This window comes from Antedon mediterranea, chromosome 3 (genome assembly GCF_964355755.1).
Source record: "Antedon mediterranea chromosome 3, ecAntMedi1.1, whole genome shotgun sequence".
NCBI lineage: Eukaryota > Metazoa > Echinodermata > Crinoidea > Comatulida > Antedonidae > Antedon > Antedon mediterranea.
This window is the reverse complement of record NC_092672.1, coordinates 1,351,504-1,364,585: the sequence shown is the minus strand read 5'-3', so window position 1 is coordinate 1,364,585 and position 13,082 is coordinate 1,351,504. Positions and strand designations below refer to the sequence as shown.

The window sequence follows — 13,082 nt, the reverse complement described above, 5'->3', positions numbered from 1 at the left end:
ACAATAAAAACTCTAAAAAACGACATTTAAAGAATTACCTATGCTAATGATTATACGGTTCATTTAATGTCTGAAAAATTTATAGAAATCAAAAGTTCAATTATTAATGAAATTGGATGAGTTTACCTCTCACCAGTTTTTATTCTTCAGCCTTTATTACGACAGACGCCAATTAGCCGTTGCTGGAAGCAACACGAGAAGGAAAACAAAAATGACAAAATGAAGATACGGTAATTGAATAAAAGCCATATCGGTTTTTTCTTAGTTGTAAATACAATTGTTGTGATTCAAACTTAGAACAGATGTCCTTGAGATTAAGAAAGAGAAAGAGGTGTACACATTTTGACAAACAGATCAATAGGACGTTAGACTCAGGATTAACCAAGATATGTTTTTAGTATATTCGAAGGATTTAACTTAATTGTAAATATTTTCCTGAGAACGAACGAACTTCTATAGGAAAATTAGAATTGAGATAGTTGAACTGAACAGTATGTCAAAATAATCATCGTCCATTCGAAGTTGTTTATTATTGGGAATGAATTCACTGATAGTTAATAATCATATACAACGTCATCTTCATCGTCATCACACAATTTTGTAGCTGTCCCTAGGTAGATTGTGACTGACTATTGACAGTCATCTACAACATACCAAACTTCACCATCATCATCATCATCATCGTCATCAGAAATTCTGCAGCTGTCCCTGGGTAGCTCGTGACTGACTATTGACAGTCATCTACTAGATACCATATCATCATCTCTTTATCCTCACCATCGTGTTCATGATCATGACGACTATCATCGTTATTTATAATCACAACTCTCTCTCTCTACAAGAATCAATATCATTTGTTTCTTTGTCGTTATCGTATTTTTTGGGGGTGATAACCAGGGAATCACCGATTCATATTGGGAAGTAAGACAGACAGATTACAAATAAAATATATTTATATATATTTAGCTTCCTTTTCTTTGTTTTCCATTATATAAAAAAACATATTTACATTTTGTATGAATATAACATAAAACTAAACTAATATCTAAACTAGCAAAAACATTTTAGTTTAGAACACTGCAAAATCGATAGGCGTTGCTGTTCTATTGTGAAATAGATGTTCATAACAGGTTTCAAATAAAATATATGAATATTTAGGTTAATTTTTTCAATGAATTTTTTAAACTTATATATAAAATTATGTGTTTTCCATAAAAAAAGATATTGTGTATGAATATATGGAACTAATACTAAGCTAATATAATCCTAGCAAAATATTTAGAACAGTGCACGATCGATAGGCGGCGCTGTTCTATTTTGAAATAGACGTTCAATTAATTTTGATCGTCATAGGTCCTTTTCATACTAACCTCTATTCCTGGATAAAATGGGTCGGGACTACAAACTGGTATTATTTTCATCTTTTCTTGAAAATATCTCTTCACACGACCCGTGTTTGTTTGAATTTAAAATAAACAATTTGGACGATGAGGGCAGTCGTAGTCTTTTATTTTTTATGATAATTATTGTGAAGACGACAATGATAACTAGAACGAGAATTCCAACACCAATACCAGTCGGTAAAATGAAGCTGTTTGTGTTGTCACTACTTTCGCTTTGTGATCTTGTTGAAGCTCTAGTCTTACTTGTGTTGTTGTTTATTTCTGGTGTTCGTTCAAATTCCTGCAAAAATTACTTTTATGATTGAGTTTTTCCTTCACCTAAATCCCTAATTTCATGATTTTACACTTTGTATAGACTTACGTACCCCAATCTCTATAGTCTTTGTATTTTATTTTAAATGTTCAGTTACTGTATTTGATGTATCGACATTTGCTTCCTCAAGTTACAATATATGAATGTGTTATTTACTGTGTTGTATGTATCGATCTCAGCTTTGTTTCAAGTTACAACATTTGAATGTGACGTACGTACCTCTAGACTCAGTAGGATGCTTCTACTACTAACAGCATGTGAGGGCGCGCTCTTAGCAGTTCCATCGTCATACAGAAACTTTCCAGTAACCTTACAATAAATCTGTAGAAAAGGTTTAAACAAATTAAACTATAATCAAAATTATAGGATACTCCGGAATAAATTCACTTGGTTAAAATGATATTTTGTTATAAAGAAGAAGTTACTGTTTCTATATTTCAATTGCCATATTTATTGAGGCAGGAGGCATTCAGTTTCTGTATAGAATAAATAATTTAGAGCCCTCGTACAACATACAGTACAAACAACAAAAACTAATGAATGTTTATTGATAAAAAAGGTAAACAAGGGGTTATCCGCCAAGTGCGGATAACCAATAAAGCAAATAATTAGAAACTGGTTTATTTCGATGAAAAAGAAGAACTCACCAAAAGATGAGTATCGTCAATTTTGTCTTTATGTAATATCGATTTTCTAGATTGCGATAAAGTTTCTCTATAAAGTTCGTCCTTCTCTGATGACCATATCACATCAAATGAGACATTATTAGAATCCGGGTACGAAAACACGCAGGTAAGATGGAAGCCATCAGAAGTCTCCTTTATGTACAGCTCAGGTTCGGACAACTCCGGAGGAGGGGCTTAAAAATCAAACAGAATTTTAGTAGGCCTATCGATAAAGATGAGTAGAATGACAACTACAACAAACGTGAGTATGAAGTGTTAACTATGTGTATAAATACAATTTTACATACGCAATGCGCAAGCTACGTTTGCATGCAAAAATTATAATATCACTTTAAAAAGGATTATCAACAGCAGTTGCATTTTTAGCTTCCCCAACAATACCCTAACCCAAGTCATGCGCCATGCCTAATTATAGAGGGCGTTATATATTCAGACAATCGAGCTCGAGCGAAGAAAGTAGTGGTTATTTTTAATAACATTTCAACTAAATAAGGTAGGCTTATTTTAAATATCCATCAATTATTGTGGTTCTTTAATAAGTCTAAAGACAACTAAGACTATCAGAGATTAGTGTAGTATGCCTGGTCGTAAGATAGACTTTGACTCTTTAGTTTCTAAATATTGTTTTTTATTGTTGTTTTCCATCAGTCGGTTTTCCGATTTTCAACTCGTCTTTTACGTATGAAACGCTATGCGTGCCAAATATTTTTTTTGCCAATATTAAGTCGAAGGTCATTGTATAAATATTTCTCCAGGGTTGTTGTAATTTACCTGTTATTTCCTGTGATCCTCAGCATCAGCATTTGTTCGTATCATTTAAGTTATGTTTGTCGCCATCTTTAGTCTGAAACTTCACAATGTACCGTTGCTAACTTTTTAGGCTACATACAGTACAGTACTTCCAAAACGCGACGAAAATCTCACAATTTCCATTTCAAAAGTACGTCATGTTGTGTGACGTCGTTATTTTACGAAATGCGAAGGATCAATTGACATTTTTAATGGTAGGCCCTATTGCATATCGTTTGAATTTTGTATTCTTTAAACTGAGATACTCTTTATGAACCATTGGTATTGTAATATTTGTTACATTCAAATAACTTAACTTACATTTGGGGCAAAGTAGTGAACCTACCTAAACAATTCGGAGTATATCCATTTGGGGAACTGGTACCTGGTGGACACGGTGCTTCCTCACCTATAACAAAGAAATCATCATTTTAAAATAAGTTTTAAAGTTACCAAAGCTTACTTCCTGATACTTTATGTTTTTTTGAAAAAGGAATGTTTAGTTTACATTTGCTTATACTGTATTTATTAACACGCAATCAGTTTTATTAATTAATGCACACATTTCTTATATTTAATAAATCAGAAGTAATAGAATACACGTGTACACGTGTTTGATCCAACATGATGATAATAATGTACAGCGCTTAGAGGTTTAACATCATTAGGCGATTTACAAATTAGAATATTATTATTAACACTGTAGAGTAGACGCTGACCATTGGTCAACTTACCAGAACAATATCCCTCATCACATGAACGGACTGAGGCCAACTTGTAAATGTAGAAATCGGAGCACTTTTTGATTTTGATAGGTTTCTTATGCTCACAGCATTTTGTGATGCCATCCTCACTCTTGCTGACGCATGCGTGTCTCTCAACTTCGTTACCAGTGTCAACCGGATGTCTTCCTGTATAATGTGCATACGTTCGATTTTAAGGATTACGAAGTACATTTACATACAGTACAATAGAGAGTGATGTATTTTCGACACAAATAGAATGGGCCAATTAACTGTAGAAAAGCCTCCATAAAAGAGGCCTACGTTATTTATTAATGTACTGTAAAACGAGCAAACCTTTTTGTTGCTCTGCAATTACATTATTCTTCTAATGTTTAATGACCTACAGTAGGCCTACTGTAAAGTGTAATGGACCTCCAGTATAGTGTAGACACAGTACTGTAAAGTGTAATGGACCTCCAGTATAGTGTAGACACACATGTACCACCAAACGTTGGCAAATTTGATGTTTGCAAACAAATGTTCGGTAAAGTTTGGTAGTGTAGAATAACTAGGCTTAAATTAAAAGTCCATCATATTCACGATTCTTTGATTGAACACCTACATTTCCCATGACAGCATCCACTCATGGATACACAGCTTATGGGTTCAACGATACACACTTACCCTTCAACCATATTGGAAAATGTACGCCACATTTGTTGATAGTCACGCATCTGTCAATTATTTGCTCCCCGCTAATACTTTTGAACCGATACCAAATTTCCGACGTCATATTTACATCGCACGATGATGATCTGTGAATGAGCTCTGAGTTACCAACACTTCTCCAACGGTCGTTGACAAGAGAGTGGTAAATACAGGGGTCGCCATCTTGTTAAATAAATAAGAACCAAACACATTATTCAAAATATGTAAACTAAGCAATGTAATAAGTAATGATTGTAAGAAAAACTTAAAAGCAAAATGTAGCAGTTCAGTTCTTATGGTTACCATTTACCAAAAGTACAAGTTTACTTAAATCATACTCTTACATAAACAAACAAGGCTAAATTAATACATTGTGAATGTATATTATTGGATTTAGTCCAAAATGTTGATTAAAAACAACCTACCAGAAGATTTACAACAAGAAATTGTCGAAAAGGGAAATGGACACTGACAATGCCCATCAACAGGGGTTCCACCATTAAAGCAAAGATCTTCACAAGTATCGGTTTCAATTGGAGAACCAGAACAGGTTCCACCACAGATGGGCTGACTTTCCAAAGTTCGTATTCGACTCCTCTGACGGGAACTTCCACATTTTGGTTGACATTCTGACCAAGGCTGCCAAGTTCCCCACGTGCAGTTAACAGAATGACAGGTTTCACAGCATGATCCAGTAAACGGTACTTTACATTGACACTCGCCAGATGAAATCGATATGCCAGCATTGTAGCAGATAGGCTTACAAGGTCTGCTTACCGTAGTATTACTAACACACTGCCCGCCACAGCTTTGTGGCGTTGTTACGTATCTAGTTCTTTGCTGAGACCTATTATTTCCACAGATTGGTAGACAGTCAGACCAAGAAGACCACTCCGAAAATGTGCAATCTGTGGGATCACATTGTATACAGCAGGCACCTTTGTAAGGAGAATGGCAACTACACGTGTCGCCGGTAGCCACGCCTCCGTGGAAACATAGAGAAGAACACGACTCAAGATCTGTCAGGTCATCTGCGCATGTCAATCCACCGCATTCAGCCTCGTGCTCGACTGATCTTATTCTCGTTCTCGTTCTGTTAACTCCGCATTCTGGAGAGCATTCTGACCATTGACTCCACGATGACAGTTGACAATCCGAGAGAATGCATTGCTCACAGCACGTTCCAGAAAATGGCCTTTGACATAAACAATAGCCATCCATTGGTGTACCGTCATGGTCACATGTGTCATTACAGCTTACGACATCTGTACTAGAACCAGGACATAATCCTTCACATGTTGCGTGAGCAAGAATCGTTCTAATTCTTTTCTTTTGTCGATTCCTTCCACACTGAGGTTGACAAGCTGACCATTCCTGCCACGTTTCCCAATGGCAATCCTTTGGTTCACACGACCCACAACATTCTCCATTGAAGGACGGAGGACACAGACATTGGTTATCGTCTGGTGTACCACCATTGAAACAAATTGAAGAACATGTTTGATTTTGAAATGTTTCTCCAATACACTCAAGTCCACCACAACTTTCTGGGGTCAATATTCGTCTTGTCCGTGTCTGTATGCGCTGTGTGCCACATTCCGGAGCACACGGTGACCAACTACTCCATTCTTCCCAGACACAGTCAGTAGGTGCACATACATGGCAGCAACTTCCAGTGAACGATGGCTTACAATAACAATGGTCTCCAATTGCTGTTCCTTCGTGAAAACATAAGGATTCACACATAGTCGTCTCTACAGGTTGCTGCCCACATTCGTTTCCACCACATTGAGGATGTTCTGCAATGAACATAGATCGTGTCCTATTTCTCACAGCCCCACAAACTGGATCACAAGCAGACCACCTTCCCCAATGACTCCATTGGCAATTTACTGCAGCACACACGTCACAGCATGTGCCCGAGAAAGGTGTATCACACTCACAGTACCCATTCATAGGAGTCCCTCCATGTAGACAATATGACCCACATTGTTCCGTTTCTTGTGCAAGATCAGTATCACAGATACCACCACATTTTGCCTGATGTAATATAGCACGTTGGCGAGTTCTAGTACGGTTGTTACCACAAGGTGGTTGACAAGGTGACCATAGCGTCCATGGACCCCAGGTACAATTCAATGACACACATGAATCACAACATTGGCCCGTGTATTCTTGTGTACAGCTGCAGCTACCACCAGAAGGTACGCCGCCATTATAACATAAAGGTTCACAATCTTCAGTTTCTAAATGAAGGCCTACACATGGATTACCCCCACATATTGAAGGGTTCTGTCTTCTTTCTCTTGTTCGTTGACGATCTACTCCGCACAGTGGATCACAACTTGCCCATTCACCCCATTGAGTCCATGTACAATCCACTGCATTGCACACTTCGCAACAGTCACCACTGTACGGTGTAGTGCATTTGCATTTATCATTTATAATAAGACCATTATTTAAACAAAGTGGTTCACACTCATTTCTTTCTGTTGAGGTTCCATTACACGGTGCACCTCCACATACTGCTTCTTTCATGATATCTCTGTTACGTATCTTATATCGGTTAACTCCACAATTAGGCGTACATTCCGACCAACTTCCCCACTCACTCCATTCACACTGTGTTGAAGTACAGTTGTCACAGCATGTACCATAGTAAGGATCTTTACATGAGCAGCCCTCTTCGGAAGGAGTTCCACCATTATAACAAAACCTATTGCAACGTATAGTTTCAACCCCATCTCCTTTGCATTGTAGGCCTCCACCTGAAGCATGGGTAGTTTGCACCCTTCGTCTAGTTAATGTTCCACTGTTTTCACAGGCATGACTACACGGTCCCTCAGTCCACGGGCCCCATGCACAATTAACCACAGGCGGTGAGCGACGCCTGCGTCTTCTTCGACGACGAAACGAGGACCCTTGTGTGCAGACAAGGAATAGTAGAAAAAGTACTATTAACCATTTTTTTAGTATCTGCATTTTTGCGAACGTTTAATCGTTTACTTACACCATATCATACACTTCATTACCTGTTTTCTTTTCAATGGTTTCCCTTTTAACAGGATATCAACCAATCGGATGTCTGTAGTGTGACCGGTAGTTATAATATATCAATGGCATGTTTTAAAGTAATAATAGTATAAGGCCTATTTATATCACGTTGCCGTTGTTGATCTGTGACTTCATTCTTGACTCAGTATTGTAGGGCATTGGTGATCGTAACGCGCCAACTGCTTTGTAACCACGCTCGGGTCTTTTTACGCGCTATTTACTTTAGTGTCTCGTGACAATAAGCGCCCATAGTGATTAGCTAGTTAAACGTAGACGCACACCACCATGACTATGGAACGCCTCCTAGTTAACTGTTGTAAACTTTATTTTGGTACAATGCACAACAATACTGTTTCCGTTTGTAGCGTTATTCGGTACGTCCGGTAACAATTTCTTTTTATTTTGAAACTGTCATTTCATTGTTTTAGGGTAGTAATACAAAAACGTAAATCATAAGGAATACAGTTGAAGGAGGGACACACTCATGAAATACAAAAACAAATTTATAACTACTGTATGATAATTCATCGTCAATGAAATAGTTCTATACCTATGAAAAAAAAGTCTTTTAATGTAGGTTACGGATTACAAACAAAATCTTAAGCATATTAACAAACGTATCTAACGACGACTACTATTTGAACAATCACAATGCGACAGTTGAGAAGCTCCATTGCTTGTGTGTTGCGTCGAGTACGGCATAAGAACTTATTGTTATTGCCCCCTCTACGATGATATCAATGACTTTTCACACAACATTTTTTTTTTCAATTTTTACGGTTTTAATTGCTTTGTCTTGATTTTAAATGTTAAAGAGCTAATACATGATACCCAATACTGTACTTAAAAACTACCTCTTCCGTCTGCGTACTTTTTTTAACCCAATTACAATAGTGAGTACATTATTTGAACGAGGAATGATAAGAAATACATGGACTTACTGCCAGAATTTTTTATTTTTTTTTATTTATTCAATTTCTGCCATATACATAACAAAGAAGACAAAACAATTACGACACGGAAAGACCAAACAGGTGCTAAACACCTATGCTAGTTGGTCAACCCAGAACAGAGAAAAATAAATAAATTACGTTCTACAATAAAAGCATCGACAAGAAAGCGACCAACTACACACATTTTCAATATCAAAATTATTTAAAAAATAAATATTGAGATAATTAAGTAATTTGGTTTTAAAAGAACTAACAGAAATATTTAAGTTGCGGATTTCACTGGGTAAGTTATTCCAAATTCTGGTAACACGTGGGATATTATGATTGAAAAGAAGATAGGAACAAGTCTGGAAGAACTAGGCTAACAAATAGCTTATTTGGCCTTTGACCTAGTAGGCGATGACAATTAACGTTGTGTGGCATTACGAAATAATGACAAATTGTACTTTTAAAATCAAATTAATTTCCCGAAAAGAATTAGAAAAGGCGCCTCTTATAACGAGATATGTTGTGACTTTCTCTGTCTGTTTTTGAAATACATTTGATTGAATGGTTGCATTTATGATACAGCAGAGAGTGCTTGGCGTGCTATGGTGAACAACCTCAACCGTTCATTCAACTATTGTTATTTAAATAGATTTTATTAACGTGTTTAATGTGTCAGTTTTAAACATAGCTTAAGTAATCTCCAAAATAGACCAATTATCGAAAGGTCGGTTAAATCCAAATATGTACTGTATGTTTTACTTAAACTGAGTTATTTTTGTGTGCTTATAAACAATCGTGTTCTGCATGTAATGTTCGAGCGACACTTGCTAATTTTGTTAAAAAATCTATATAGCTCTAGTCTAAATATTACAAAATGCGAGTACCGTAAATCTTCTAATAGTAACCCACACTCTAATAGTAACCCATCCTCTAATAGTAACCCACACTCTAATAGTAACCCACACTCTAATAGTAACCCACCCTCTAATAGTAACCCACTACTCTAATAGTAACCCACTCTCTAATAGTAACCCACACTCTAATAGTAACCCACCCTCTAATAGTAACCCACCCTCTAATAGTAACCCACCCTCTAATAGTAACCCACACTCTAATAGTAACCCACTCTCTAATAGTAACCCACCCTCTAATAGTAACCCACACTCTAATAGTAACCCACCCTCTAATAGTAACCCACCTTATGAGTCAATCTATAATAATAACCCACTACTGTAATAGTAACCCATGTGGGTTAATACTAGTGTCACAAAAACTTATGATGCAGCCGTATTTTTGAAAATAAGGAAATAATGCATGTTGATCTCGGGAGTAGGGGAGGATTTGGTGTTTTCAGTTTATAAAATAAAGTTAGAGTTCAACCAAATGAGTTGCTGACCGGAAAAGTTGGGGTGGGTTACTATTTCCAGGTGCCTAATTTAAGATTATTAATAGTAACCCACTACTTTAATAGTAACTCCCCTTCTAATTAGTAACTCACTCTAAAAACAAACAAAGAATAATAACCCAGGGTTGTTACAGTTATAAGATTTACGGTATCCCTCGTGCTTGAAAAACCTGGTACCATCGATACGAAGTATGTATATGTTTGTATGATGTAGTATGTTTAATCGGATATTAGCTCTTAGTGGCATTTGCAGCAATAAAGAAATTGAATTGAATTGAATTGATACGCGAATCATATAGGCTCTGAAAAGTTTAAGTTAGAGCTAGATTAAGAAATTAATTCACTCACACATAATACTATTATTGACAAATGATTTCTTGTGCAATACCTTATGTGTTGACTGTTTTTTACGTCTGTATATTGTTTCACTTGTTTTAGCATCAGTTTTACTTTTGTATTTCCAAAAGTGACATTAATATAGTATTGTATCGTAGCCATAGTTCGAGATTCGACCTCTCGCGCAGACAAATCGGTTAAATTAAACCCATTTCAACTTCTCCATCTTCTATTGTGTTCGATGCACATCGACAAAACAATAAATACATCATACATTACAATTAAAATATGTTAAACTATTTTTCTCGTCAGGAATAAACAACTACCACTAAACAATGTGTGAATATTATTTATCAGTTAGGCCTACACTTATTTGTCTTCTTTCATTTTTACTTTTGAGCAAATAAATCGTCTTTAAGTTACTTTATTGACAAGTTAAGTACAATAGCAGGTAATAAAATAGTTGTGTTCAGCCCAAAACACATTTATATTTTAACTGACGTTACCAAATGCTCGTTAGTGTCCCACTGCAGTGCCCTTAGCTCTCCCGTTAGTACGCCTTTCTCTATCAACTTTTGCAAACGACTCCAAAAAAGCATAATCTTACGTCAAACTACTCAATTTGTCGTTTAGTAGTTTTGTACTAAATGTATGGTTCAAATGGGCATCATTGGAAACATCCGGAAGATACAAACATTTTATACAAAGTTAGAATGAAATACAAGCAAATTAAAAAGTTAAGAATTAAAAATTAAAATTTAAAAAATATATATTCATATCGCTAGGCGTTGAATGTTTTGTTTGTTTTACCATAATTTTCTGTCGAGGAAAACATTTTTGCCATGTACACAAATATGGGGGAAAATAAAGATTTGATTTACAGGCTTCATTTAGATCTATTGTTTTTTTCAAGGTTTATTCAATAAAACGAAAATCTACATTGTAGCCAAAGGCTAAATTGTGTATAATTTTACAAAATATTTCACATATAAAAAAGTTATCACATAAAAAGAACATCTATAACATTAAAATGGAATCAGGTAAAGTACAAAATATGAAAATTGTTACGAATCATGGCCTAATAAAATAGCTGTATTAAAACGTATGTATCATTTCACATTGTTTGATAACGGCAACTAAATGTAATTATTCTTTATTATTCAACAGATTAATTAGGTATGGCAAAGGGCTATTTTTATATCGTTTAGTTTTACATTTTATTTGTTGATATGGGTTGGTCTTTCTTAAGTTGTACGGCTTATTTCTACGCTGTAGCTATGATTGAAAATATGCTGACTTATTAAGTTCCTCTATTGTACCCCAATAACAAAAATAAAAACAGTTTTGACTCTAAAAACATTGAAATAAATAAATAGATCTGAGGTTTCCTGAAATATAAACGTAATGAAATTTGTTTTCCAAAAAATAGCGCCACCAACGAAATGTTAATGCAGAGATAGATTTATTTGAGTTTTATAAACAGTATATTCAATTTATTATTTTTTACCCTTTGCCTTTAAAATAAAGCAAAACTCAGATTGTTTAACTAATGTTCATGAGTTAAAAAAAACTTAATTAATAAATGGCGTTTGATACCATTTCACTTATACGGAGATGGGTCAAAATAGTCGAGAGCTACTCGAGTATATACCATTTCAAACAAAAGGTTAATGCATATAAAACCATTTGTGGTTAACATCAAGGAAACTATTAATTGATATCAATACCATTGTTTATCCTTTAGTATGAACATATTAATAAGTTTAATAAGGTAGTTATTAATCATATCTCACGACAAAAGAGTTCAATATTGAAGTACTCGTAATTTTTATTAAACACGTTATGTTACCATCAGACAATAACCACCTTATTGTATACTACATTCGTACGGTAGTAAAGAGGGCGTGGAGCGTCGTGCACAAAACATTGACATTTTCCTGAGCCGGGTCGGAGCAGATTTTATAGACAAATAAATCACTTCTCAGATGACAAATGTTCAATTGAAGTGTATTTTATTTAAACATATTTTGTAACGATCAGGGCAAAATTTGGACAGTGTAGCAAAATACTGCTACCCAATCCCGCCTTTGCTACACATTTATGAAAGCCAAAAAGGCACTAAAAACTATGTTTCTTTCTCCAAAATTCTCAAAAATTAATGAAAATGTTCTATATGTTTTTCAACTCTTAGACTTAACGTAATGGAAAACAAAAGCATTCTTTAGGCATATGACTGTCACGGGGACTGTCATGACCAATCACGTACGTTTATTGTCTTACATGTTTATATTGTATTTCTAGATTTATTTTGGTAATTATTATAAGGATTCATAATCGGTCAGTGGCATCGTGTTTGCCAAATAGAAAAACAAACTTAACTTAAACATTTGATTTAATTGGTCAGATGTGTTGCCCTACTTCGCAGTAAGTTATCACATTATTAACAAATCTTTAATGCACAACATGTATGATGTATATAATTTTTAATTTTATTATTTTGCCAATATTTTTTACATAATGCCTCCTTAATTTCTTTGTCTTTTCAAAATTCATTTTACAATATGATGAATTGATATCTAGTAACAGATCGTTATAATAAAACTTGTTCTTGTAATTATTATTACATTGCGCTCGTGTTGTAACGAATTTAAATTGGAATTTAACGGGATGAGTTAATAGCGAAAACGTTTTTAGAGATTTACTGTCTAAAATCATTAGTTTT

The 13,082-nt window shown here is 35.1% G+C and overlaps 1 protein-coding gene across 1 annotated transcript; it reads right to left on the bottom strand.

The window, feature by feature from the left end:
- Nucleotides 1-970: 970 nt before the first annotated feature.
- LOC140043324 (SCO-spondin-like) lies at nt 971-7,640 on the bottom strand. Its single transcript, XM_072087826.1, has 7 exons — nt 5,050-7,640; nt 4,601-4,807; nt 3,926-4,102; nt 3,538-3,600; nt 2,364-2,575; nt 1,936-2,037; nt 971-1,683 (listed from the first exon to the last, which is right to left on the bottom strand). The coding sequence occupies exons 1-7, from the start codon at nt 7,604-7,606 to the stop codon at nt 1,399-1,401; spliced, it is 3,603 nt and encodes a 1,200-aa protein (XP_071943927.1). The 5' UTR covers nt 7,607-7,640; the 3' UTR covers nt 971-1,398.
- Nucleotides 7,641-13,082: the final 5,442 nt, after the last annotated feature.